Source organism: Anopheles maculipalpis, chromosome 3RL (assembly GCF_943734695.1).
Source record: "Anopheles maculipalpis chromosome 3RL, idAnoMacuDA_375_x, whole genome shotgun sequence".
NCBI lineage: Eukaryota > Metazoa > Arthropoda > Insecta > Diptera > Culicidae > Anopheles > Anopheles maculipalpis.
Window position 1 is genome coordinate 60,859,251 of NC_064872.1, and position 26,751 is coordinate 60,886,001.

At 42.2% G+C, this 26,751-nt stretch overlaps 4 protein-coding genes and 16 non-coding genes across 20 annotated transcripts in view; 19 read left to right on the plus strand and 1 right to left on the minus strand.

Annotated features, from left to right (window-relative positions):
* The window catches only part of LOC126561303 (nuclear pore membrane glycoprotein 210), a 359,207-nt gene that overhangs the window by 168,276 nt on the left and 164,180 nt on the right, over positions 1 to 26,751 (plus strand). The window lies entirely within an intron of this gene.
* Positions 4,031 to 6,648, plus strand: LOC126563571 (intraflagellar transport protein 88 homolog). The gene is made up of 4 exons (XM_050220216.1): positions 4,031 to 4,996; positions 5,063 to 5,407; positions 5,474 to 6,302; positions 6,365 to 6,648. The coding sequence occupies exons 1-4, from the start codon at positions 4,031 to 4,033 to the stop codon at positions 6,646 to 6,648; spliced, it is 2,424 nt and encodes an 807-aa protein (XP_050076173.1).
* On the minus strand, positions 6,775 to 8,917 carry LOC126560855 (uncharacterized). Its single transcript, XM_050216803.1, has 3 exons — positions 7,914 to 8,917; positions 7,673 to 7,847; positions 6,775 to 7,557 (listed from the first exon to the last, which is right to left on the minus strand). The coding sequence occupies exons 1-3, from the start codon at positions 8,915 to 8,917 to the stop codon at positions 6,775 to 6,777; spliced, it is 1,962 nt and encodes a 653-aa protein (XP_050072760.1).
* LOC126563057 (adult-specific cuticular protein ACP-20) lies at positions 16,458 to 17,515 on the plus strand. The gene is made up of 2 exons (XM_050219666.1): positions 16,458 to 16,475; positions 16,877 to 17,515. Exons 1-2 carry the CDS (start codon positions 16,458 to 16,460, stop codon positions 17,465 to 17,467), a joined length of 609 nt encoding a protein of 202 aa, XP_050075623.1. The 3' UTR covers positions 17,468 to 17,515.
* On the plus strand, positions 18,088 to 18,160 carry Trnav-aac (transfer RNA valine (anticodon AAC)). Its single transcript has one exon. It is a non-coding gene; the product is annotated as a tRNA-Val (tRNA).
* Trnav-cac (transfer RNA valine (anticodon CAC)) lies at positions 18,341 to 18,413 on the plus strand. The gene has a single exon. It is a non-coding gene; the product is annotated as a tRNA-Val (tRNA).
* Trnav-aac (transfer RNA valine (anticodon AAC)) lies at positions 18,594 to 18,666 on the plus strand. Its single transcript has one exon. It is a non-coding gene; the product is annotated as a tRNA-Val (tRNA).
* Positions 18,847 to 18,919, plus strand: Trnav-aac (transfer RNA valine (anticodon AAC)). Its single transcript has one exon. It is a non-coding gene; the product is annotated as a tRNA-Val (tRNA).
* Trnav-cac (transfer RNA valine (anticodon CAC)) lies at positions 19,100 to 19,172 on the plus strand. Its single transcript has one exon. It is a non-coding gene; the product is annotated as a tRNA-Val (tRNA).
* Trnav-aac (transfer RNA valine (anticodon AAC)) lies at positions 19,353 to 19,425 on the plus strand. The gene has a single exon. It is a non-coding gene; the product is annotated as a tRNA-Val (tRNA).
* Positions 19,606 to 19,678, plus strand: Trnav-aac (transfer RNA valine (anticodon AAC)). Its single transcript has one exon. It is a non-coding gene; the product is annotated as a tRNA-Val (tRNA).
* Trnav-cac (transfer RNA valine (anticodon CAC)) lies at positions 19,859 to 19,931 on the plus strand. The gene has a single exon. It is a non-coding gene; the product is annotated as a tRNA-Val (tRNA).
* Trnav-aac (transfer RNA valine (anticodon AAC)) lies at positions 20,112 to 20,184 on the plus strand. Its single transcript has one exon. It is a non-coding gene; the product is annotated as a tRNA-Val (tRNA).
* On the plus strand, positions 20,365 to 20,437 carry Trnav-cac (transfer RNA valine (anticodon CAC)). Its single transcript has one exon. It is a non-coding gene; the product is annotated as a tRNA-Val (tRNA).
* On the plus strand, positions 20,618 to 20,690 carry Trnav-cac (transfer RNA valine (anticodon CAC)). Its single transcript has one exon. It is a non-coding gene; the product is annotated as a tRNA-Val (tRNA).
* On the plus strand, positions 20,871 to 20,943 carry Trnav-cac (transfer RNA valine (anticodon CAC)). Its single transcript has one exon. It is a non-coding gene; the product is annotated as a tRNA-Val (tRNA).
* Trnav-cac (transfer RNA valine (anticodon CAC)) lies at positions 21,124 to 21,196 on the plus strand. Its single transcript has one exon. It is a non-coding gene; the product is annotated as a tRNA-Val (tRNA).
* Positions 21,377 to 21,449, plus strand: Trnav-aac (transfer RNA valine (anticodon AAC)). Its single transcript has one exon. It is a non-coding gene; the product is annotated as a tRNA-Val (tRNA).
* On the plus strand, positions 21,630 to 21,702 carry Trnav-cac (transfer RNA valine (anticodon CAC)). The gene has a single exon. It is a non-coding gene; the product is annotated as a tRNA-Val (tRNA).
* Positions 21,883 to 21,955, plus strand: Trnav-cac (transfer RNA valine (anticodon CAC)). Its single transcript has one exon. It is a non-coding gene; the product is annotated as a tRNA-Val (tRNA).

Consider the following 26,751-nt stretch of genomic DNA (forward strand, 5'->3'; position numbering starts at 1 on the left):
TTGCCTGATAGTGCTGAAAGCTAGCAGCATTAAAGCCGTCAAAACGTCAAAAAGCATCAAAAAGGCCTAGGGCAAATGCGCTCATCGAATAACGTTCGGATCGCCTTTCCCCCGTCCGCAAGAACGACCATCCTGATAGGTGTAGAATGGAGTCAAGAAAGCCAGCAATGGAGCCCGAACATCTCTCATGGTTGTAATACCAAAGAAAAGCAATGCAAACCGTTTGTTCAGTGAAAAGGGCAAAGCATTTCATTAAAAGTAAACAATTCGATGTGGATCTTACTTAGCACATTACAGTTGTTACATGAAATAAAATCATCCCCTAGAGACCCCCTATGGAGCATTAAATATAAAGTAATTCATGTAAATCATCCCTTGACGTTGGATCAAACGACGGCAAAACTAAAAACCTTTCCATATCAAAGAACTAACCCCCATCAGAAGGTTCAAATGAATTTCGAAAGCCCTTTCATTTCCATCAAATCAAACAAAACATGTGTGTGCCCTCTTATGTGTGTGTGTGTGTGTGTTTGGAAACAATTTCACAGTTCCAACAAGTTCTTGGGATTCTAAAATTTGCGGCACCACTTCAAAAGAATTCCATTATTTCATTGTAATAATTTGAGCACGCGCTTTCGCTCTACAGTACAAAACTTTCACAGCTTTTGCAATAGAATTACACGTCTCTGTAAACCCCTTAAATATTCCATTAGCGTGGTGAAAGTTTCGCTTTCAGTCGAAGAACCTCAAACTTTTTAATTGAAAATAGAGTTCGAAGCAATGCAAATGATGGCAAACAAATTTGCTAAAAAATTAATTTCTGTAGAATGCAAATGCAATATTGAAAGTGCATAGTTTTAAAAAAAAACAGCGAAAAATGAAGTCAAACACTCCTTCTATGCAAAAATAAAAATAGCAACATAGGTTAAAATCCGTTAACCATAATGTTCATTCAAGTTTACGTTAAAATAGTAAGGGAAAAGATAGGAGAAAAAACGCCCCAAAATATGCACGCAAATTGCGGTAACGGATTTTTCTGCTTGCGCACTGCAAACGACGTACCAAGCCCCGGACCGGAAATAGCTCTCCAATGTCAATCAAAAGGAAAGGGAAACAAACAGACCACGTAAAACAACAACAACAAAAAAAGCCGGGATCATTTACAGCAAACAAAACCGCAGCACATTACGCGCGGTATTCCCTTCTGGCCGCATAAATCCAGTTCTCCGGTACGCCAGGATGGGCGGAAAACGTACGACGAGGGCAATGAGCTATGGGTTCATAACGGGACCAAGTTAGGGATGTTCCAAGCGCGATCGATAAGTGGGACTTATCTTCTATTTAGCGTTGTCTTTGGCCTCTCGGTATGGTAAATCGTTTAGTCCCTCTCTTCCAGCTTTCCAGCCAGAGGACTCGCGGCATAAGAAACATCGTCGTAACGATGGTATGACCATCACACGCGGCCCACGGACAGACGCGTCCCGTACGAGCGTGGGCGAATTACTTGTGTGTGTTGGGGGGAGGAGTAGGGGGAGGGGGGAGTTGATGATATGCTTCTACCCCCGAAAAGCATTCAAACGAAAGCTAACACACAGAGCGCAGCGCTGATGAAGTGGGAATAGAAAACCGGCCCATTTTAGCTACGCGGACAGTGCTGCGGGTGAATGCGAAAAACAACAACAAAAACCTGAAGGCGTTCAGGTGGTCACCTCCACACCATGTGGAGGAGTTCGTCATGGAAACCTACGCAAAAAAAAAAACACCTTCGAACCAGTACCATCGCGAAGAATTAGTTTTTCTACCGTTCGGGTAACACACCTGGGAGATTTTCTTCGGCATTTTCTCACCATTTCCAGCACACCGTAGCAATGCAAAGTTTGCGAAAAACAATCATTTTCATTGCGCTGCACCGGTTGGTGTTGTGCGTTCGCGGCTAGCCGCCCGGAAATGACCTTAAATACTTACATAAACATACAGCCGTCAAATTTCGTGGCCGCCGTAACAAACGGCGTTCGTCAGCATGCGTGTTTTTCTCACCCCTTCGCAACCGGTACCGACCGTACACACAGCGCCACACACAGCGGCAAAAGGCCAATGGCCACCACGCACCACACACCACTCTTTTCGCTCTTCTTTCTCACTTGCACACACGCACGCAACACCGACGCGTAAGCGGGATGGCAACAAAGCAGCAGCAGCAGCAGCAGCACGAGATATGCTGACAACTTTGGGGCTTTTGCTTTTGTTTACCTACCCACACTACACCGTCGCGTACGCGATGCTCCGTTGAAACGCACACTGCGATACTGCACGCGCGCACTATTTTCTCGCATACAAACAACGCATACACAAGCACACACACCAACACAATTCACCTGCACTGTTGACGGCTCACGCGATAGGGGAGTTTACACTCTCGCTTTCAGGGTAGCACAGGAAAAATAAAACCGGCCCGAACAATTCTACTATCAACACGGTATTATTAATTCGATTTTAAAGCACTTTTCTGCTATTCCTACTTTTCCTCACACAACGATCATCATTCATACACAAAACCAATGCACACACACACACGCTTGTGCGCTCATCTGAGCGCACTTTGCTCTTCTTCCACCTTGTCACAGCTTCCGTGCAAAAATTAAAAACATACCCACCACCAACACCACTACACCGTAACCGAACGGATGACGGCACACACAACTGTCACTCGAGTGATGAACGATGCGAGCAGCACCGAAATTTCGATAGATGATGATATGCAGCACTGGGCCAAACAGGAACACCAGCAAACGGGTACAGTGATTGACTGTGTGCAGGAATTTATCATCAAACGCTAGGCTTAGTTTAGTGAACGATACAGACTGTGCTATTTGCACGGGACATGGCCGGCAGGCGGCAACTACCAAACCACAAATTTCACAAACAAACGACCTTCCATTTAGCACCAGCACGAACCTGGAAATGGCTGTCTGGCGGGAACTTGTGGACAATTCGCGGCACCCTCACACACCCACCACCACATAAATCTGTCAATCACGAATGGCCGCTTGTTTTAGGTTGTTTTGAATTGCCGCAATGTATTTTTGTCTCCAGTAAACACGACGGGCACTAACCACAGCAAACAATGCTGCAATTGGACAATAACAATGAGCACACTACCGCCGTCGTTGCAGCACGATAAAGAACGCACGGCGACACAAGGAGAACAGTCGATAACACGTTTGATAAATAAACACTATACGCTTCGTGAGGTAATACACCGTTCACCGGACCGACGACGTTCTTCTGTGGTGGCGAATATCGAACGATGTGCGTCCCGTTTGACGGTTCGATCGAAACAACAGGCGCGCGTGCGAAGGAATCGTTGTCGATTAATACAATTCCCCGTTTCAACTACGAGCCATACGCAAAATATGCTGCGCGGATTTGACACTTTACCTGCAGACACGCACACACACACACGCGTACCGAGGAGCAGCATAAACTGTTCTTCCTGCTCACTCCTGCCTAGAGCGAAGTAAAGCGAAGTGCTTGTGCGCCTGTGTTTTGAAGGCGGTGTGGTACAGCATATACATTACACGCACACACGTGCAAGCATGATTTTGTATTTACAGTGGAAAACACCTACACCGCCAGTAGAGCTGTTCCAAGCGTACCAACGCACACTGCGATATGATTTTGACATTCATGATCAATACAGCCGATTGTTGTCAAATTTAAAATTTATACTGCTTTTTTGTAATCTTAATGGGAGTTAAACCTGCTTGTACAATGCTTTCCTTTATGTTTCCAGACTAAAATATTTTTTTATGACGAATCGATTGTTTGTTAATCCATTTTAATCATTATTTAAAAGATAAATAACTTAAAAGAGCACGCTCGCACCAATTAATTCTACCGACCTTACAAAATTCCGTTGCCATGGAGACGCGCTACCAATCAACAAATAATCCCCGAAGAAAACTACACATTTTTCTCATCAAACAGATTAGAAAGTGATTTTTGGTTGGATTCGTGTTTGTTGAACTAAATGGGTTCCAATTTTGAAGACGACATTTACGGTGGATTCAGTGGGGTTACGAACAAACTCTTCAACTACGACGCCAAGGAGGATCAAGCCTTTCAGAATGCGGTCCGTACATCCAGCTACGGGAAAAAAGCAACTACACCAAAGTTCTTCTGGAACGGTGACAAAATCGGTTCGGCAGAACCGGCTACCGCAATGGCAAGACCATCCACCGCGATCCGACCGGTCGGCTACTCATCCCATAATTCCAAACTGTTTGATCCACTGAACCAGGCCGCCAAAAAGATCGTGGTGATGGAAAACAAGAAGGAAGAAACTCCCGAACAGCGGTATAAAAATCTCGAAACAAAAATTTACTCGCTGCTGGAAGAATCGATCGTGGCCAGCACCGGATCCAAACCGGACATGGCGACAAGTTTGGCAAAGGCGAAGGAAGCATCTTCGCTCGATCGTACGTTGCTAAGGATGCGTGATCAGGATGGGGGCACCTATACGCACAACTTTGACCTGACGTTCTTTGTACTGTTTAATTTGGCCAACGTTTACGCAAAGAACGAGATGTACATAGAGGCCCTCAACACGTACACGCTGATGACGAAGAATAAAATGTTTCCCAATGTAAATCGGCTAAAGATCAACATGGGCAACATTTACTTTCAGCTGGGTTTGTACACGAAAGCGATCAAGATGTACCGGATGGCGTTGGACCAGGTGCCGGGAAATCAGAAGGAGCTGCGGCTTAAGATTACACACAATATAGGCATCCTGTTTATCCGGATGGGTCAGTATTCGGATGCAGCAACAAGCTTTGAGTTTATCATGTCGGAAAAAGGTGATCTCAAGACGGGACTGCACTTGATCCTGTGCTATTATGCGTTGGGTGATGTGGAAAAGATAAAGCATGCGTTTCAGCTACTGCTGGACATTCAGATTGACTACAACGAGGAGGAGAAAGTGTTTCAAGCGAATGTAAGCGAATTTCCTTTTAATGGCGAATTGTGTTTAAATATCAACTTATTTTCCGTTGCTTTTCAGTCAAATCCTTCGTATGAGTACATTAACGAGCTGATCAAATCGGACGAACTGCACAGCTATGAGCGCAAACTGCGTCATTTGGCCGAGAAGAACATCCTCATCTCGGCAAACCTAATATCGACTATCATTGACGATTACTTTAATGATGGATACAGTTGGTGTGTGGAAACGATTAAGAATTCTTACTTCTCGTCGTTGGCCACCGATCTGGAGCTTAAGAAGGCGGTTATATACTTGAAGCAAGACGACTTCCAGCAGGCAATCGATACGCTGAAGTACTTCGAGAAGAAAGAATCGAACATCGCAATTAATGCTGCCATTAATTTGAGCTTTATCTACATACTGGTAAGTGAATGGTTAGAGAAAATGACCGGTTTTGTTGAAGTAGTTAAACATTTTATTCAATTCCAGAAAAAGGATGTTGCCGCAGCTGAAAACTATGCCGAGGCTGCTAAAAAGATTGACAGCTACTGTCCGGCGGCTTTCATAAATAGTGGTGTTTGCTTTTTCATGAAAACTGACTACGAATCGGCCAAGCTTATGTTTACCAGTGCGCTCGATATTGATTCCACATCGTTTGAGGCACTGTACAATATGGGTCTAATCTTCAAGAAGCTCGGCGATCATAACAGTGCGCTGTTGTACTTCCGGAAGATCATTTCGAGTCTCGGACACGAGCAACATCCGGAGGTTCTGTATCAGATCGCCAGCTTGTACGATCTGCTCGGTGATGTCGGAACGGCTCTGGAGTATTACCTGCAGCTGCTCAGTCTGGTGCAGCAGGACAATCGTATCATCCAGAAGATTGGTGAGCTGTACGAGGCGGATGGTGAACGACAACAGGCGTATCACTATCACCACGAATCGTACCGTATCTATCCGATCGAGGCGACCGTTGTGAACTGGCTTTGTTCGCACTACATCGAGCTGCAGGTGGTGGAGAAAGCGATCGGATTCTACGAGAAGGCGGTCCTTCGCAATCCGCTCGATCCGTACTATTTGCTGCGGATTGCTGGTTGCTATCGGCGGATCGGCAATCAGCAACGATCGATGGCACTGTTCCGTATGATACATGAGATCTATCCGGAGAATACGGATTGTTTGAGGGCGCTGATGCACTTGGCCCAGTCGCAAGGCAATGGGGAGCTGTACGAGCGGTACAGCGGTGAACTGCAGAAGCTCGAGAAGCAGAAGGAAGTCCGTCAGCGAATTGGCAATGGGAGACCAACGAATTCTGGCAGTGAGTTGTCTGAGGTTATCCCACGGGGCCAGAAAACTAAACCTATCCATTATTCCTACCAGGTTCGCGTATGTCCAGCGGAGATTACAGCGTACGATCAGCCGGTCATGAAGGATATGTGCCTGGGACGGGCACAGGTTCTGCCCACTCATCGGCCGGACTACCATCGAAAAGTGCTGATGTATCGCCCGAATACAGCAACAACTTTACACCGCACACCGGTTATGGGTATGCGGATCCCCTAGGACCACCACAAGAGCGACCACGCACCGGCGTACGCAAAAATCTCACATTTGACGATGATTCGGATGAAGAAATTAACACGATCGACTTATTACCCGCCTAAGTTGCATTTTATTGGTTTCTTCTTCAAAAACTTTCTAATATTATCCTCGTATTATCGCGTATTATCGCTCGTATAAATTATTAACATGCTAATAAAAAAAGTGCGTACTGAAACATAACTACCAAGTTAAAGCATAGGGGTAGTCACTGATGGGTCTACTTCCGAAAGGAAGCACACCCAGCCCTGAAACAGTATTCGGTCTTCCGACGATTCGAGCTTTTTCAGCTGTTGTTCGATTAGCAGCAGGTACTTAATATCGTCACGGTATTCCAGCACGATCTCGCCACTCATTGTGATGCCCTGGAATATCATCCGTTCGTCGGGTACGGTGGGCGGTACAATGCGTGCTTCTTGTGGACATTCTTTGGATGAAGCTGGTTGCTCTGTGGAAGATGATGCTTCCGGTGTTGGTTGTACCATAATCTCGCGGAAGTAGGCCGGTAGCTGATGCATATCACAGTACGCCCGAAGACCGGTAAGCAACAGGTCAAGGTATTGTTTCTGGTTAATATCGCACACTTTCAGCCGGGTTGGATGTGGGTTGAGCACTGGATAAATGTTGGAAGACGATGATTGTTCGGTACCATCACTCGGTTCATTCTTTGACCAGTCCAACCAGGAACGGTTTAGCAGTAGCTGAAAGAAGCTGCGCACGTTGGAGAGTTTGATATTGCGATGGAACTTTTGCAACAAATGCTCCGAAAGGCGAAGACGTAAGAATGGTGACCGTAGATTATGTATCGTGGCGACACATAGAGGAATGCTGAAGTATCCGGACGATTCTAACGTTTTCCAGAATTGCCGGGCGTAGTGAAGACTGTTGTCCTTCACACATGGATACTGGATCTGTCCATCGTTGTGCTGGAACTCGCTCAGATTCATCGCCACCGTTACGATGCTCAAGAGCCTCTGGGGAGAGAAATTTAGTGTTAGTTATTTATAATTAATTATGACGGTCCAGTGCCGTATTGTCATCTTTAGTGTTAGTTGTTGCTCAATAAAATGGACATTCACATCCACATACCGATACTACAGCGATGTCGTCTTCAGGGTAATGTAACGCGTTCACGTTGATAAACATTTGGAAAAGCTTCTTGATGCACAGATTCATACTTCCATGGTCACCGTTCCAGAAAAGCTGCGCCACCAGCGGACCGCGTGATGGATTACGTAGATTCTGATGCGTTTTGGTTGGATTGCTGAAGTAAAGTCGGAAAGACGTTAGGAAAGCGTGAATAAATTCGCAGTTTTTATCACATTCTTACCGAAGAATCCACATGGCGAAATCCATCTCGAGCAGCTTGACCAATATCTTCAGTACCCCAAACAACCGATGGAAGCGTTCCTCCCGGGACAGTCTATTGAAATCGTAGCAAAGTCTGTTTGTCAACATCCAGGAGTTATAGTTGTACGCATAAAACTCATCGTCTTCCGATCTTTTGCCACCTGTTGATGGTTTTCCCGTTCTCGAAGTATATTCTACCTTCTCCTGTTCTGTTTCGATGTAATGTTCAATCAGATGCAGCACATTACGGAACAGGCCTTCCCGTTCATCACACTTCCCAAAACACTGCGCTTCCAGCTGACCGAGCACGATGCGCTGATAGGCGGATCGTAAATCCCAACGACAGGGTGGAAAATGTTCCAGACACTTTTCGAGTGCTTCCCCCACCCCGGCCACTATTTCTCCGGCACCATACTCAACCTGTAGCTCTTCGGATGGACGGTTAAACGTTAGCATTAGCTGCAGACCAGCTACAAACAGTTCGGAATCGATAAACTCTCGGCGCATAATGGCTTGGTTCAGGAACACGATAAACTGATCCGGCCGGTACTCCCGCAGCTGGTCGTGTGTGTTCATTTGCCGCAGCAGGCTCACACATTTCGTACGCGGACTACGCTTACTCGCGTGCCGTTGAGCACATTCCGTGATATTCCGCACGCACCGGGGCACATAATCCAGTGCCAAACGTTGACACACATCGAAATAGTGACGGCCCAGCACGAACCGCAACTTATCAAACGCTACCATCTCCGGATTGGGTGGCGGGCTCCGAGCTTTCGAGTGGGATGGATTATCTTTTTTCTGCTTTTTTGCAGGCGAATCGCAACCCGAGAACGAATCGTCGCCGGTGGACATTCTGAACGTATTGGTAATGTTGCGTAGCTTCGGCTTGATGTGTTGCAACTTCCGGCAGGTATCTTTAGTTGGTGGATGCACTTGTGCCGATTCTGCTGTGATGCGTGTGCTTTGCTTTACGGTAGACATTATCCTTGGGATTCGGAAGCGATGCGATGCACATAGTACAGTAAAAACACAGATTCAAACTAAAAATCGAAAGCGTAATGCTAATTTTGATGTTGGGACAAAAACATACACAAACGCTTTGAATTGTTTGGGCGCCCTGTCGATTATCCGTGTGCTGTCAACACGATTCTTCGAGTAGCACGGATTATCCGAATAGAAGTTTGAACAAAGTTTGAATGATGCCAAATTTAAATGTTTTTTTAAAATTGAATTTCCGTTACATTTGAAAATCGGTTGATAGCTCGTTTTTTTTTTTTGTTGGAGATGAACAGTACTTTTCAAAAAGAGACCGAGTAAATCTAAGAAAAACCTTCTTATTTTTATCTTTGAAGCTATTTGGGTATCGTTTTGCCGTTTCAGGGTTTACTTGTCCTATTTTAACCATATCAGGACAGTGTATCATTCCACTTACCACATATTACATTTCACTTGAATTGATGATACGGTGACCGAGTTGAATCCCTTCAAAAAAGTTCCCCTTGGAAGCCGGTGTGTTTATCCAGGAATGAGTGAGATCAATTCACGCAAACCAGAAATAGCAGATCAACAAAGAAAGAAGTCCATTTAACTAGAAATCTGATAAATATTCAAGTACTTGGTCTTCTTTAAGTTCATCATCTTTGAGTAGATCGTATCGGCAGTAATTACACCTAATGCTAGAAAATATTTCAACTATCACCCTAATCTTGTCTCATTTAACTTTGAAATTGAAGCATTATAGATCCCATCGTCAATGACCAAATCCGACAAAACAATTTCTGCTAAACAGAAACTGTAAATTGAAAATCAATCACATCCACCGTGTCTGTTTTTTGCCTTTCTCCGTAATGGAAAAAATGGTCGTAACGATTTTCACAACGATTCCCTATTATTGGCATCGGCATCGGCGACGTAATGCGGCCGTGTTGACACCATGTTCCGTACGCTTGAAACCATGCTAATTTACCGAAACTGGATCGATTATTCGTACGCATCACACCAGCAGCAGCAGATCCCAGCCAGCACGGGTGTGGTAAGGGTTTTAGCAGTAGTTTAGTTTGTTTAATATAATTAATAATGCAACCACTGCTTCGAAGCCACACGGACCATTTTGCACACGATGCTTCGCAACAGTGCACGATTTTAATGTTGGCGATGCTGGCAAGGCTTTATGCGCGTCTCGGTGCGCAACAACAATCGCTACTGGTACTAGCACTTTGGCGAATAGTGCGCTGCGCTTTACCGACTGTTTTTCGCGAGTATGCTGACGGGTCGAATGGAAAATAAACCATAAAGAAAGTCCATCAACGGGCGGGGTGGCTACACGTGGGGTAAAATAACCTCAAACATGAACGCATGTATTATGCAACTATGGCGATCCAAATCGGCGGGATCAAGATTCGTACGATTGTTCATCAAACTCAGCATGGTGATGGTTTGCGCGAAAATGGAGAAAAAAAAAACAAGCACCACCAACATGAACAAGACAAAGCGTACCGAACGATCCCGGCACATTGATCGACTGCACTGTCGTCATCACTGGCATGATTTGCAGTATTTTCTTTGGCTTAGTTTTAGACCCCACCTCCTGTTGGTGTTGGGCTCGATAAAACTGCACGAACCCGCGCCACGTTCGTGGCTGATGTGAGTGGAAATAGGTTGAGAAACTGACGATCTTTACGGTGGATGTGCTCCAGATTGATCGAAATCAATTTTCCCGGTGATCAAACAACCGGATCGGCAACTGATTGTCACTTTCGTGAGATGAAAGGAAGAGGAAGAAAGGCTGGAGGGACTGTGTTCGAGAAAGAGAGTGAAAATTGGAACAGAAAACTCCGTAAGTGATAGGAATAAATATTTTGGAGGTAATTAATGTGAAAGATGGGCTGCTTAAATTAGGTTTACATCCATTTTTAAATTGAAGAAGTTGTGAGAATGTGTCCTGTGCTGGGAGCTTTACATTTGAATGTAATCAATTTTCTGACTCAATTATTATTTATTATAATATTTGACGAATGGATAAAAATACTTGCAATGATGAAATCGGAGACGAATATGATAAGAAATTAACGAAGGAATAAAGCAAACAGATGACAGCCACCAGAGGACCGTTGCATTCAACTGCAATATGCAGTTAAGGGATGTTAAGGAGAGACATAGGACAAAGCAATTGCAGAAAGCAGATCGGAGGCGTCAATGCAGTCCAAGCGAAGGTCAGCAATAGAATACGATACGGAAGTACGATATCTGGATTTGTAAACGGGTAAATCAGAGGAGGACTATCGAGGTATTAATCAGTTCGACACGATCGATGCGGATACTTGTAGTATCCTATAGGAGACCTAAATAAATTCGTGACACTTACACATCACGTCTTTACACAACTATCACGTCTTATGACACAAACTATCACGTCTTATTACGACTTGAGAATTCAGTTTTTCGTCATCGAGTCTCTCAAGGGTGTAGTATCAATCAAATTTTATATATTGCATAACTTCAGGAGCAAAAAAATACTTGTTTGAATTTTAAAATCTTTTTGCATTTTTATGAGTTGAAACAGTAGCAGTAATTGTAAAATCCTCTTAGCAGCTTGTTCCTTTTTCACTAATAACACACACTATACTATTACACTCTGCGTCTCGGAGGCATGAGCATCGTCGAAATATCTAAGTCTTGTTTGGTTTTCGGAAGGATTTTTGGCTTTCCGTTTGTGTGGGAAAATGAGTTGTAAAACCTCAAATATCTCAATATGTGTTCCTTTATTTTATCGACGGCATAAACATCTTCTGTCGTATATGCTCTCCTTCTGACTGGGTTGTTTTCCAATCTACCCTTGATCGTTTTTGTTTGTGGTGTAATCAAAACAGTCTCTTCGTTTTTCCTATTAAATGTAATTTAAAAACGTTTACTCGTTCCCGTAACCCTTTTGTACATCGATATTCTCTGGACCAGGTTCTAGTTGAACGTGTTTCGGTAATTAAGGACTAGGAATTTTGGCTTGATACACGTTTCTCCTTCCCTCACCACATTGCCTCCATAGTCAGCATGTCTGGATCAGGTCTGGTCTGGAGGAGAACCCTTGGTGTTTTGAAACGTGTGACCCGTGACTTCTACGATGCCTGTTGTTTGAAGACTTTGTTCTGTCCATTAGTCTGATAATATCCGGTTCTAATATATATATATTGGTTCTAATATCCGGGATTAACCATTGGCACGACCAAAAGAGACGTCTGCAGCAATCTGGTAAAGTCCACGATCTACTCCAAATTGCTAACATTGAATTAAGAAATTGATGAGCAAAAGGAACCTTGCCTTTAAGCAATCTGGTAAGAAAACGAGAAACAGTCTACGTAATTACTCCATATCTGATGTACCAAATTAAATTTGATGCGTCCGATTTGGACGATCAAACAATCCGCTAAGTTAAATAGAAAAGTATCCTGAACAAAGTAAAGCAGGAAGAAGAAAAAACAATTAATTAAACTCACACACATACAAACATTTTCCACTTCACCTTGAATAATTGGCTTGTGTGAAAATTTTCGCAAAATTCAATCCTCTTCCTCTTGCTTCATTGCGCGCACAGCCAGACAGCCACATCAAAATTTGCGAAGCCCGAGCCCGATCACAAGTGGAACTCACCTGGAACGATCAGACTGCCGAATGCCACAAAACCGATGTAAACCACTTTTACACAATCACACAACAATTCGCTACAATTCATTATTGCGCGTGGAGGAAAATAGTTGTACTGCGCGTTTGCAAGTACCCGCGTCCTGGACCTGGGTAGTAGGGTTTTCCTTTATTACACGGCCCCGGCCTGGTGAGGCTTTTTGCACCACATTGCATTACCAGCGGAGTGAAATGCGGTGACCAATGGATGATTATGCTTGTGATCGATCGGTTTTGGTGGTCGAACGGTTGAGCTGTGAACTGCACCGCCAGACGTTGCAGACGTTCACGTTGGCTGAATCTGTGTAATGGACCATGTTTCACAAGTTGACAGGTGGGACTGGTTCGGGGAAGTGCTTTTTTTTGGGAAATCTTTGTCGAGCGTGTAGTTTGCGCTAGAGACACATTAGTTTTGCATTGTTACTTTTGCTTTTTTTCATCAGTTTTGATGTTATTTTAATTACTTTCAAAGAGTTTTTGGAGTGTTTTTTCTTGCTTTTGATTTTGTATTACTTTTCTCGTATTTTTACGTGTTAATTGTTTCATTATGAGGTTCTGGTCATGTTTATTTCTTTCTTTTTATACGTATTCTTGTATATTTGTTTTATTTTAATCGAGTTATTAGCTAGCATAGCGATAAATATTGAAAACAGATAACTATCTTTATAATATCCACATAATTTAACAGAATACGCCAAACCACACAGTATCGGATCATTAGGGAAGTTTGATTGATTTACAAAATTTCATTCCCACTTCCCGATAGCACGAACAATTTATTTTAATGAGCAACAATGTTGATCGATTCAAGCTGTATTGCACGCTGCGCATTAAACATACCGCGGCGAATTGCATCCGGTCGGAACATCCACTACTGAAGTCGTGTAAAGTGATGTAGTAAACATGCGATTAAAAAAACGACTTCAAAGACGGATCGTGTAACTGCAGTAAAACCGCCACCCCAAAAAGCAATGGCATCGGCCCCAGCTCGTGTGGGTACGTCGCCCGGTTGATGAGTGATAATTAATTTTTAGCCAACTTTATGCTTCTCCTAATTAGGTGCATTGTGGCTGTGCGTTTAGGGCTCGGTTCGGTTGGTTTCGTCTACGTTTCGCGCTTCCGGAAGGTACGATTAGGATGGTTCGTATTCGACGCGTGTAGCGATGGCAAACGCTACTCTAATCTTGCCTACGTCGATGTGCGGTCATTCATAAATAACGATAATCAATCTTCATCCGAAACGGTGTGGATCGCGAGATCGTACAGTAGGTACCCGTTTGGATGATAATATGAACACATACACACATATTGCGCATAAATGCATTGGCGTAACGCTTGTAAGGCGCCATCAGGCGCCCGGCGACTTACGAGCTAATCATGCTGGTAAAGAAAGCATAAGGCCAGCGTAAAGCCAACGCTTACACCAAATAGCGTGTAATCCGTCTCGATGCTAACGAACATGAGCTCAGGTGCAGGCGGTTAATTCGGCATGTACACGTATGAAATAAATTTGTCGGTTGGAGCCACTTCGGTGAAGAAGTCAATGTAGTTGGCGAAGAAAAATATTTGTTTTATATATTTTGTCGAAAATGAAAATAAATATTATTTGCTACGTTTTTACATGCAAAACAGTGCAAACAATGAAAGAACACTGCTTTAGAAATTGTGCTTATACGGTTGATATGATGCATGTTGTATTTTAATTATAGTTTGTGTTTTTATTGCTTTTGTTTTATATGTGTCAATATGTTATTTTTGTTTCAGTTTATGTTCTGCAGTTAGAAAACATTTTTAGTTATTTATCCTACGTATTGAGATATGACCTTAAATTGCTTCTAAGTCTGTTAGAAAGTGATATATTCTAAAAATATATTTTTATAATGGTTATGCTTAATTTAGAATAGAATTTTGTGTTTGTAGCATTGATCGGTGCAGATCTTAATTCTTTCTTTTGAACACTTCAGAATTCATTCAGAACCATTTATTTAGAAACTATTTTTAACAATTATTTTATTACTTTTGTTTGTTTTTTCTTTCTTGTTTTGTAAAATTCAGTTCATTTATGCTATTTTAAATTTCCTCTTAACTTTCCTTATTTTATTACTTTTTTTTTGGTATTCTTTGCCCAAAATGCAAAAAAGTTATCTTTTTTACTTTTATTTGTCATTTTATCACTGTCTTTTAACTTTGGTATTTATGATGTGAACCTTTTAAACTTTTTTCAGTTTTTATTTCATTACTTATTTGTTGTCTTTAGTATTTCTGTCGTTGTACTGTGCTCAGCAGTAAAATGCAGGGTAGAAATCGTTGACAGTGTATCAGTCAACATTGTTTATTTAGCAATACGACCAGGCTGTTCTTAATGGAATTAAAAAAAAGATTGTTTATTTGTTTTTCAAATTTTCATTTATTTCTTCTACAGAATACATTTTCATTAAAATCTTCTCTGCAAATTGATTTATCACTTTGGTTTGTTTTGCATTTGTTGTTGCATGTTGTTTAATCATATGCAATAAGTTAATTGGAATGAATGAAATCTCGAGCATTTGATCTCGTTATTTTCCATCCTGTTTATTTTATCCTATTTCCAAAATTCCTGCGTTTCTTTTTCGATTCTTAGCTTTCTGTTTTAAAATGCTACCATAATTTCCCAAGGTATTTTGTTTTTGTGATGTATTCATTACATGCTCTTGATTTATATGTATTTTTATGCAGAAAAAGTTATTTATATTTGATTTTTATGGATTGGATGTTTATTGTACACTAGTGCAAAATAATATTTCCTCTTGGCCCTACGGACCACCTGGATCGTGCTGGCCATCGAACGCCTTACTAGAATTTATTCATACCTCGTAGTTGGTTAGTCAGTCCAGAAATAATAGGTTTGTTTAGTGATTTGTTAACCAACGAACATTGCTCATTTATTTCATCAATCGACTGAATGATTTGTTCGTTAATTGAATGGAAAATTTTTTTTATCATAACTCATTTCTATTAATTACCTTATCACTAGATCATTATCACATCACCTCGGTATCGACATCTAAACGCTATCATAACCATATTCACTGTTTCATCTTCAAAACAATCTTCTCTCACGGCGCCTCTCCAAAGCTCAATCATATGATCACGATCGTTCTTCTTCTTTTATGTTTTCTTTATTTAATGTAGTCTCTTTTTTTGCTACACACAGTCGTTCGTTTTTCACGTCACATCACTTCCCTGCCCGATGGCGGCAGCATTTTGTATGAAGCTTTTTTTTTTTTCAATATTTTCGGTCTTCATTCCGCCGTCCTTTCTTCGGCAACGAAGGCACCGATGCCACGGTAAGCTGTTCGATTTTCCCTACGCTTTTCCACATTAAATAATCAAACCTAACGCGCCGTCATGCTTGTGCCCTTCTTGCACACTCACATTCCCTCTCTCGTCGCTGTTTCTCGTGTAATTCGTGCGGCTTTTCTTAAATAACGTTTTTTTTTTTTGTGTTGTAGTTTGTTATTTTAACACGCCTTTAATGCCGGCTCCTGATTGTGCGGTGCTGACGAAGCGAAGGAAAGGGAAAGGTTCGTCGTCTGCTTTCCACCATCGGTCACCACCCGAAATCGTTGGTTCGGTGCTGGTGCTGGTATGGTTTCGGTTTTTCGGGAGCAAAAAGCACATCGTCAGCCTTTTTTCTTTCTTTTTCGTGCAGCTCCCTCTATTGTTAGGGTATAAATATTGTTGTGCGCCACCGGGAATAGCACAGTCGAGCAGCGCTTTCCATCGGAGTAAGAAGCAATAGTCAGCTAGATCGACCGCAGCCGATAGTTCGTGCAAGGAAAGTGGGAAAGGAAAACAAATCATAACGATGGCTTTTCTATTCAAGGTGGGTTGATTACCGTGCAATGTGTGTGATTGATGGGCGAGTTAATAGTGCGCTGTCCACCAGCTTGAGGTTAATGGAGAAATGAGTTAAACTATATGTGTGTGTGTGCGCCAGTGTTGGGCTGTGCCAGAGAGTGAAAGTGATGAACAATGAACTCATCAGGAAGCGCAATGATGCAAGTGCATGATGTGCATAGCTGAAGGTGACTGTGAAATGAAGACGCAAAATACAAAATATGGCGCTTATGTCATTGTGTCATGCTGCGTTACCCTCCTGACCCATTGTCAAGCTAGTGTGCCTAATGGTGGTGTTATGCAAATCCTTGTGCTCAGCAACATTTCGTTGCACTATTAGTGCCTTCGGTCTTATTGTGTGTTGGTTTTCTTGTGCTTCTTTTGCAGACCGTTGCCTGCCTGGCGCTGCTGTCAGTCGCTGCCTGTGAGTATGGTGGCGAGGAGGAGCATCATAGCGTGGGCTATTCGTACGCCAAGTTCAGTGGTCCGGTCAGTGGACCGGCGCACGAGATCCACGTCGAAGACAAGCACGGCCACGGGCACCATATCGACTATGTCGCCAAGCCGGACTATGTGTTCGAGTACGGCGTCGAGGACCCAAAGAGCAAGGTCTCGCAGAGCCGCAAGGAACACCGGCACGAGGATGAGCTGCATGGCGAGTATAGTCTACATCAGCCCGACGGCAAGCTGCGCACGGTCAAGTACAGCTCGAACAAGCACAGCGGATTCCAGGCTGAAGTGTTGATCGATGGAAAGCCGCTGCACGAGGAGGAGCTGGCCAAGCTGGCACATGAGGCCGCCGCCCAGAGCGCTCACGGAGCACAGCTGCACCAGCACCAGCACCAGTTCCACCATCAGCACCAGGACGAGCCCAAGGCGTACGGTGGCGCCGAACAGCAGACCTACGGTGGTGAATCGTCCTACGGTGGTGGTGCCGAGGGTGGTGAGGAAGGTGCGCACGAAGAGTACTACCACTAGAACCATCAGATCGGTGGCAGGCTGTTCAACAGTGAACGAAACGTTCAGCATTACCACGATACCCCGCAGCAAAAGGGAGCGACTTCCCATACCTAGATCATGTGGGAACTGGGAATAGAACTGAAACGAATACTCCACTTCCTTGCTTTCATGATGCTCATCGGAGCGTCGTCCAATGTTCCTATGCTTTAAGAATGTTCTTTAAGACTATCTTCTCTACGGCTCCGCTGGCATAGCAAAAGACCGTTTTAGTCATGCATCTATCGGCTTTATGGCAGTCAGAGCAACAGAGCCTCATATTTTTGGTGCCTACAAGACACTGTTTAACCATTTCACAGCTAATTTTGATTTCTTAACTAGCTCATACAGTACAATCTAGCTCTTGGGCAAGGTTGAACTGCAAGAGACTTTTTATGATGCACATTAACCCTAAGGGGAATGTTAACTAGTGTAGTAGTCTCGTGTAAAACCAAATGAAAAGATGCGACTCTTCCGTGCTGGAAGAATGAAATAAAAGTTATTGAATTTTAACCTTGTTATTTGAACTCTTTCATTTCAACACTTCCAAAAAATTTTGAACGCTCATTTTTGTAACAAAAACAATAACCAAACCATTAAATGTTTCCGTGGTGTAGCGGTTATCACATCTGCCTAACACGCAGAAGGCCCCCGGTTCGATCCCGGGCGGAAACAACAACACAGGGCAAGACCAACATGACCATCGTGAGGATCTTTCGGTTGTGAATTCAATTCATTCTCTTCGGAAGGATTATCTGTGGTGAGTTAACCCTTTTGATGAAATATCTCAAACTATTTTACGCTTGAGTATCAACCACATTGACCATGGAGTCATATGACGAAGAAACAATAGAGGTTTCCGTGGTGTAGCGGTTATCACGTCTGCTTCACACGCAGAAGGCCCCCGGTTCGATCCCGGGCGGAAACAACAACACTGGACAAGATCAACATGACCATTGTGAGGATCTTTCGGTCGTGAATTCAATTCATTCTCTTCGGAAGGATTATCAGTGGTGAGTTAACCCTTTTGATGAAATATCTCAAACTATTTTACGCTTGAGTATCAACCTCATTGACCATGGAGTCATATGACGAAGAAACAATAGAGGTTTCCGTGGTGTAGCGGTTATCACATCTGCCTAACACGCAGAAGGCCCCCGGTTCGATCCCGGGCGGAAACAACAACACTGGACAAGATCAACATGACCATTGTGAGGATCTTTCGGTCGTGAATTCAATTCATTCTCTTCGGAAGGATTATCAGTGGTGAGTTATCCCTTTTGATGAAATATCTCAAACTATTTTACGCTTGAGTATCAACCTCATTGACCATGGAGTCATATGACGAAGAAACAATAGAGGTTTCCGTGGTGTAGCGGTTATCACATCTGCCTAACACGCAGAAGGCCCCCGGTTCGATCCCGGGCGGAAACAACAACACTGGACAAGATCAACATGACCATTGTGAGGATCTTTCGGTCGTGAATTCAATTCATTCTCTTCGGAAGGATTGTCAGTGGTGAGTTATCCCTTTTGATGAAATATCTCAAACTATTTTACGCTTGAGTATCAACCTCATTGACCATGGAGTCATATGACGAAGAAACAATAGAGGTTTCCGTGGTGTAGCGGTTATCACGTCTGCTTCACACGCAGAAGGCCCCCGGTTCGATCCCGGGCGGAAACAACAACACTGGACAAGATCAACATGACCATTGTGAGGATCTTTCGGTCGTGTTTTCAATTCATTCTCTACGGAAGGATTGTCAGTGGTGAGTTATCCCTTTTGATGAAATATCTCAAACTATTTTACGCTTGAGTATCAACCTCATTGACCATGGAGTCATATGACGAAGAAACAATAGAGGTTTCCGTGGTGTAGCGGTTATCACATCTGCCTAACACGCAGAAGGCCCCCGGTTCGATCCCGGGCGGAAACAACAACACTGGACAAGATCAACATGACCATTGTGAGGATCTTTCGGTCGTGAATTCAATTCATTCTCTTCGGAAGGATTATCAGTGGTGAGTTAACCCTTTTGATGAAATATCTCAAACTATTTTACGCTTGAGTATCAACCACATTGACCATGGAGTCATATGACGAAGAAACAATAGAGGTTTCCGTGGTGTAGCGGTTATCACATCTGCCTAACACGCAGAAGGCCCCCGGTTCGATCCCGGGCGGAAACAACAACACTGGACAAGATCAACATGACCATTGTGAGGATCTTTCGGTCGTGAATTCAATTCATTCTCTACGGAAGGATTGTCAGTGGTGAGTTATCCCTTTTGATGAAATATCTCAAACTATTTTACGCTTGAGTATCAACCTCATTGACCATGGAGTCATATGACGAAGAAACAGTAGAGGTTTCCGTGGTGTAGCGGTTATCACGTCTGCTTCACACGCAGAAGGCCCCCGGTTCGATCCCGGGCGGAAACAACAACACTGGACAAGATCAACATGACCATTGTGAGGATCTTTCGGTCGTGAATTCAATTCATTCTCTTCGGAAGGATTGTCAGTGGAGAGTTATCCCTTTTGATGAAATATCTCACACTATTTTACGCTTGAGTATCAACCTCATTGACCATGGAGTCATATGACGAAGAAACAATAGAGGTTTCCGTGGTGTAGCGGTTATCACATCTGCCTAACACGCAGAAGGCCCCCGGTTCGATCCCGGGCGGAAACAACAACACTGGACAAGATCAACATGACCATTGTGAGGATCTTTCGGTCGTGAATTCAATTCATTCTCTACGGAAGGATTGTCAGTGGTGAGTTATCCCTTTTGATGAAATATCTCAAACTATTTTACGCTTGAGTATCAACCTCATTGACCATGGAGTCATATGACGAAGAAACAGTAGAGGTTTCCGTGGTGTAGCGGTTATCACGTCTGCTTCACACGCAGAAGGCCCCCGGTTCGATCCCGGGCGGAAACAACAGCACTAGATAAGATCGACAGGACCATTGTGAGGATCTTTCGGCTGTGAATTCAATTCATTCTCTTCGGAAGGATTGTCAGTGGTGAGTTAACCCTTTTGATGAAATATCTCAAACTATTTTACGCTTGAGTATCAACCTCATTGACCATGGAGTCATATGACGAAGAAACAATAGAGGTTTCCGTGGTGTAGCGGTTATCACGTCTGCTTCACACGCAGAAGGCCCCCGGTTCGATCCCGGGCGGAAACAACAGCACTAGATAAGATCAACATGACCATTGTAAGGATCTTTCGGTTGTGAATTCAATTCATTCTCTTCGGAAGGATTATCAGTGGTGAGTTATCCCTTTTGATGAAATATCTCAAACTATTTTACGCTTGAGTATCAACCTCATTGACCATGGAGTCATATGACGAAGAAACAATAGAGGTTTCCGTGGTGTAGCGGTTATCACGTCTGCTTCACACGCAGAAGGCCCCCGGTTCGATCCCGGGCGGAAACAACAGCACTAGATAAGATCAATATGACCATTGTAAGGATCTTTCGGTTGTGAATTCAATTCATTCTCTTCGGAAGGATTATCAGTGGTGAGTTAACCCTTTTGATGAAATATCTCACACTATTTTACGCTTGAGTATCAACCACATTGACCATGGAGTCATATGACGAAGAAACAATAGAGGTTTCCGTGGTGTAGCGGTTATCACGTCTGCTTCACACGCAGAAGGCCCCCGGTTCGATCCCGGGCGGAAACAACAGCACTAGATAAGATCAACATGACCATTGTAAGGATCTTTCGGTTGTGAATTCAATTCATTCTCTTCGGAAGGATTATCAGTGGTGAGTTATCCCTTTTGATGAAATATCTCAAACTATTTTACGCTTGAGTATCAACCTCATTGACCATGGAGTCATATGACGAAGAAACAATAGAGGTTTCCGTGGTGTAGCGGTTATCACATCTGCCTAACACGCAGAAGGCCCCCGGTTCGATCCCGGGCGGAAACAACAACACTGGACAAGATCAATATGACCATTGTAAGGATCTTTCGGTTGTGAATTCAATTCATTCTCTTCGGAAGGATTATCAGTGGTGAGTTATCCCTTTTGATGAAATATCTCAAACTATTTTACTCTTGAGTATCAACCTCATTGACCATGGAGTCATATGACGAAGAAACAATAGAGGTTTCCGTGGTGTAGCGGTTATCACGTCTGCTTCACACGCAGAAGGCCCCCGGTTCGATCCCGGGCGGAAACAACAGCACTAGATAAGATCAACAGGACCATTGTAAGGATCTTTTTGTTGTGAATTCAATTCATTCTCTTCGGAAGGATTATCAGTGGTGAGTTAACCCTTTTGATGAAATATCTCAAACTATTTTACGCTTGAGTATCAACCACATTGATCATGGAGTCACATGACGAAGAAACAATAGAGGTTTCCGTGGTGTAGCGGTTATCACGTCTGCTTCACACGCAGAAGGCCCCCGGTTCGATCCCGGGCGGAAACAACTACACTGAATTGTAAGGTCTGTTTGTGTGGATAGTATTTCTTCCCTCCGTAGGGATTTTGTCAGTGGCCTCTGTTGTGGATGCCATCCATTCTCTCCGGAGGGATTGTCTGTTGTGAAATATCACTTTTGATTAAATCATCACTGACATTGGATGAGACCGTGATGAGGATCGTGATTATCGTTTGCATGAATGAAATGGTTATTAGGAGACATTGCGCCAAAACGCGTTAATTAAAACCGTTGGTTAAGACCATGAGGGGTTTTCAATGCTGTGTTATTCACCACGATTTTGAAGTATGTTTCTTACGCCAAAATGTATGCAATTTTATGTCGCATATGTTGCAAGCTTCGCTCTTCTCCGGCTCCGATGCTACATTAAAAGTTGTACATAAATTTAACATTCCGACAGCATAAATGTTATCATCTACCTCTAAGCGCACTCCTCTCTACACCTTGCCGAGTGACTGGCATTCCTTTTGAAGAAAATTGTTGAGTAAATATGTGTACATTTCAGATACAATGCAATGTTCAAGTAATCAACAGTTGTAATCGAAAAAGGTTCTGTGCATAGGACACGAATCGAGGATCTAGCGTCAAACGTCTATTCTTGATTAGGAAAAGACCGCAGGTAGACGAGGCGCTAATTAACGATGCAATAGCAAGTTGACGTTTGTACAGCTGACTGAACAAGCATTTTAATCGCTATTTCCATTCGCCATCTTATCTTCATTGCGTGGTTAATTAATTTAAATTATCAGATTAACACACTGAAGAAATGAAACGGAAATTTAACCATTCCATTGCAAACTCAGCTGCTTGCTGGACGATTGATGTGTTTCGTATCAATGTAAAATCAAAGGATAGCGATCAGGGAACAGCGAGACAGGACAAGTAAATCACTTATCGCTTTTCTTTCTTATTACAATCACCTACAATCTGCCCGTAGGAGATGAGGGCGTAAACGATGCGATGGTGGTTGCTACCGGTTGACCAAGATACGGCTGGTCATACGGCTGCATTCTATGCTCTCGTGTATGTGTGTCTGCAAAAAAACTGGTGGTGGTTCACAAATCGAGCTGATCGCGCTACCGTGATCTGGCAACGAATAAGGTAGTAATTAGTGTTTGACTGGCTGGTTATTATTATTTCGCAAGCCGTCGATCTATCGGATGGTGATCGGGTGGATAGGTCGCGATTTTACACATTTTTTTTGCGAACATATTCAAAGGCGCGTTGGGGCGATCAAATAAAACGCATAAGGCTGACAGGGATAATAATTGGCACGTTGTGGATTGATTTATAATTTAAAAGTGCACGGTTCAGAACTATTGCGAAGAAGCAAAAAAGGCTTTTTACGGTGTGAATGACGGTGCAAATGTAACGTTTTTTTTATCGAATTTAAAAATTTAATTATTTGACAATATTGTATTATAAATGCTATAATAACATAAAATGACCTATTATTGGTATCTTTGACTAGTTTTGCCTGAATCAATATTGGTAACCTACTTTTATTTCGAAATCGTAATGGTTTGAATGTATAGCAAACTATATGATTGATCGTGATTGGTTTGTCGATTAAGGGTTGAAGACATATTGATTAGCTACAAAAACGAACTATGCTTAGGGGAGGGAGGTCCAAGATTTTTAAAGAGTTGAGGAGAATTGCTGTTCTCAAAAAGGGAGTTATATGTGTATGAAGAAAGGTTGCTGATATTGGAGGTTGCATGGAGTGCATGCAATGAAAAATGCGTTGTAATTATTTTTTCAAACTATAATTTTATGATTTTATTTGTCATAGTTTAGATTTATTGCTTTGTCGTAGTTTGATGGAAAAAACGAAAATATGTTTGTGAAAAAATTTTCATCAATTCGTAGTAGTTAACAAAACTTCGCCAGGAAAATGATTGTTCGACGAAGACAAGAACCACATTGGAAATTTGATTTTTTTATGTGCACATACTTTCAGTAAACTCCTTCTTCTACTTAAGCTCTACAACTGTAGCAGGTATGTCAAATGTGGCGTTTTAAACTTAACTGTAACTGGCAGTGTGTTTACCAATTTTATATTAAATTTCAAATTCAAACAAACAAAGCTAAAGTTTTCTAACTGTTGAGGTAAATTATAAAGTGACAGGTTGAAAAACACGAGACCGAAGTGTATAACAAGCTAGGAGATTATTAATTTACTCCATGAGTTGTTCTTTGAATGAATTTTCTTAAGTTTTTTTCGTGTCAACAGCAGATTTGGCTACAGTAGAAAGAAAATACTTGGCTAGTTACAACGACCATTGAAAATACTTATAATATTTCCAGTGGTCATTTCAGATTAATGATGAGTAGTTTAATTCATCAGATGAAAGAGACCAACTGAGCATATGGCTTGTAAGCGCGTTGTTTAGTTTTCAATTTTTTATTCGTATGTTTACGATGAAGTACTTCTATTACTTTTTCCGGAAAGTTTTAAAACGCTTTCTTGAAATTAATAGGCTATTTTTACATTTACTAGTCGCTAGTCTTTGCATAAACCCTTTCTACCTTTTGCTTACACATGCATGGAATGCAGCAAATGGTAGCATACAAAAAACATGCGTGCATTTAAAATGCGTTGGCAAGCATTGGCAACTGATTTATTATGACTTAATTAGAGCAAAATTCACAACCCCGCTCACAAATCGAATGCAGCCATCGTCGAGGGCAACATGGTACTGAACAGCTAGCTGGTTGCTGCACGCAATTGCGATTTCTTTGCATTAATATAATTAGTAAAAGCTGTCACTCCCGTGCTCAGGATCGTAATACCCATCGTCAGCGTGTACTGCGTCTGACGTTTTGGTTAGACAACGTTTCGCCGGCAACGTTAGGCAAAAAAGAACAGAAACCAATGAGGTAGACGACAAAAATACAAACGCTGGCAACTTAAAATCAAGTCGTGCTTGTATCGCCTGACAGTGCTCCGAAGAGGTAAAACTCTCGAACGGGACCATACACCGTCCCACCTTTCGCGTGCGCGTGCTGCTTTTCAACTAAGGAGCATACTTAGAATCCGATGCAGTAGGTTTGTTGGGGTTTTGTATCGTTATGTAATGTGGTCTGGTCCGGTGACCGGTTCTCTGGAGTTCGATTGGGTGGTCGTTGGAGCTGGCTGCCGATCCGTGCTTCCCTGACTACATCGACACCACGTGGAATGCTAGCTATGAGCAGTGGTATGTCTGTGCGCGAGAGTATGATCGTGATCGTTGTGGGTCGTTTTCTGCTAGGGGCAGCAAAAATTCTCGCAAATGATTTGCGAGGAATAAGTTTGTATTATTTATTGCATGAAAGGTGTTTGCATTTATGCGAGCGTTATTTAATGGTTAAAAAGAAAAACTCAATACAATGAAAAAGGTATGGAAAAGCATGACAGTTAAAACAGAGATTATGAGAAGACAATAAGAAAATAAGGAATTTATTGAGAGCTAATAAAACAGTAGGGCAGCTTGAAACAAAGTATTTTAGTATTTTCATTAAATGATTACCTTGCATAATTGTTTTTTTAAGATTTTTACGATTAGGTTAACCCTTCTTAAGTAATAAAAATAATTTATTAATCACTAAGATAACCATTTACAACGCTCGTTTCTTATTGCCGTCGGTCGGTTTCTTATAAACGCATGCCGTCAGTTTACATAAAGTCAAATAGGTTTACAATTATTCAAAAATATGCAGATAACAAAAAAAGAATATGTTGGATTAAAGTTTAACAAATTTTTAAGGAATATTGTAAGTGGATTAAAATAGTTCGGGGTGGTTTGAAACATAAGTTTATTGATAACTTGATCCCCCTAACGATACATTTTTTCCTCGTGCAATTTTACAGTCCACCTTGAAATTTGTGAGTATCTTGTGGACTTTATTCTTCATTCAATATCCTCAATTCATCAAAAGAACTTTGTCTTAATGAACTAAATACTTATGGAATTGCAGAGTTTACATTCTGCAATTCCATAAGCATTACACGCACAGCAATCCAGTGATTCACAAATTGAACATTTAAAAATGAACACGTACATAAACGCTCATAGAATGTGTACATACTGAAAAAATTAAAACTATCATGAATATCGGTTCTGTCTCGCCGAAACTGGTGCGGTAGTAAGTTTCTAAATTACCTTTCATCAAAATGGTACAATTTTACTGATTTTTTATGTCACAATTAAAATTTTTCAAAGTTAAGTTCAGTTGAAAGATTTTGCAATTAATATTAGATTTGGTTTTACTGTGTAAGTTTGAATATTTTAAGTATCATCATCGTAATAGATAAAACCTGAGACTGCTGCCAAATAATTAAACTTCGTTTTGAATATTGTTTCGCTGATTGACACTACGGCATCGAGATTGTTTCACGCAAGAGGACAGAGTAGCATCCGTTTACGCTTATGCTACTGATGCATTTGTCACCATCCTGATTAACGCACTTCTCTGCAAAAATGGACTTCTTCCTATGCAACACATCATCACCAATTAGCTCGGAACATTGAGAAAGGGATCGACGCAATTGTACTCATCACCACCATCTTCCATCGACTATTAAATTCAGTCGCCGGTGAATTCGTCGCTGGTACCACCGGCATACTCCTGCAATAAATTGGGAACTTAAACGCTCTCTGCGAAGTACCGGAAAAAGCAGCATCACACCGCCAATAGTAACTTTGCTCGCTTAATCCAGATAAAATATAGCAATACGGCCTGGCCGTCCCTTTTGAATAAAAAAATACAGAAAAAATATAAACATTTCCATTATTAACATTTAG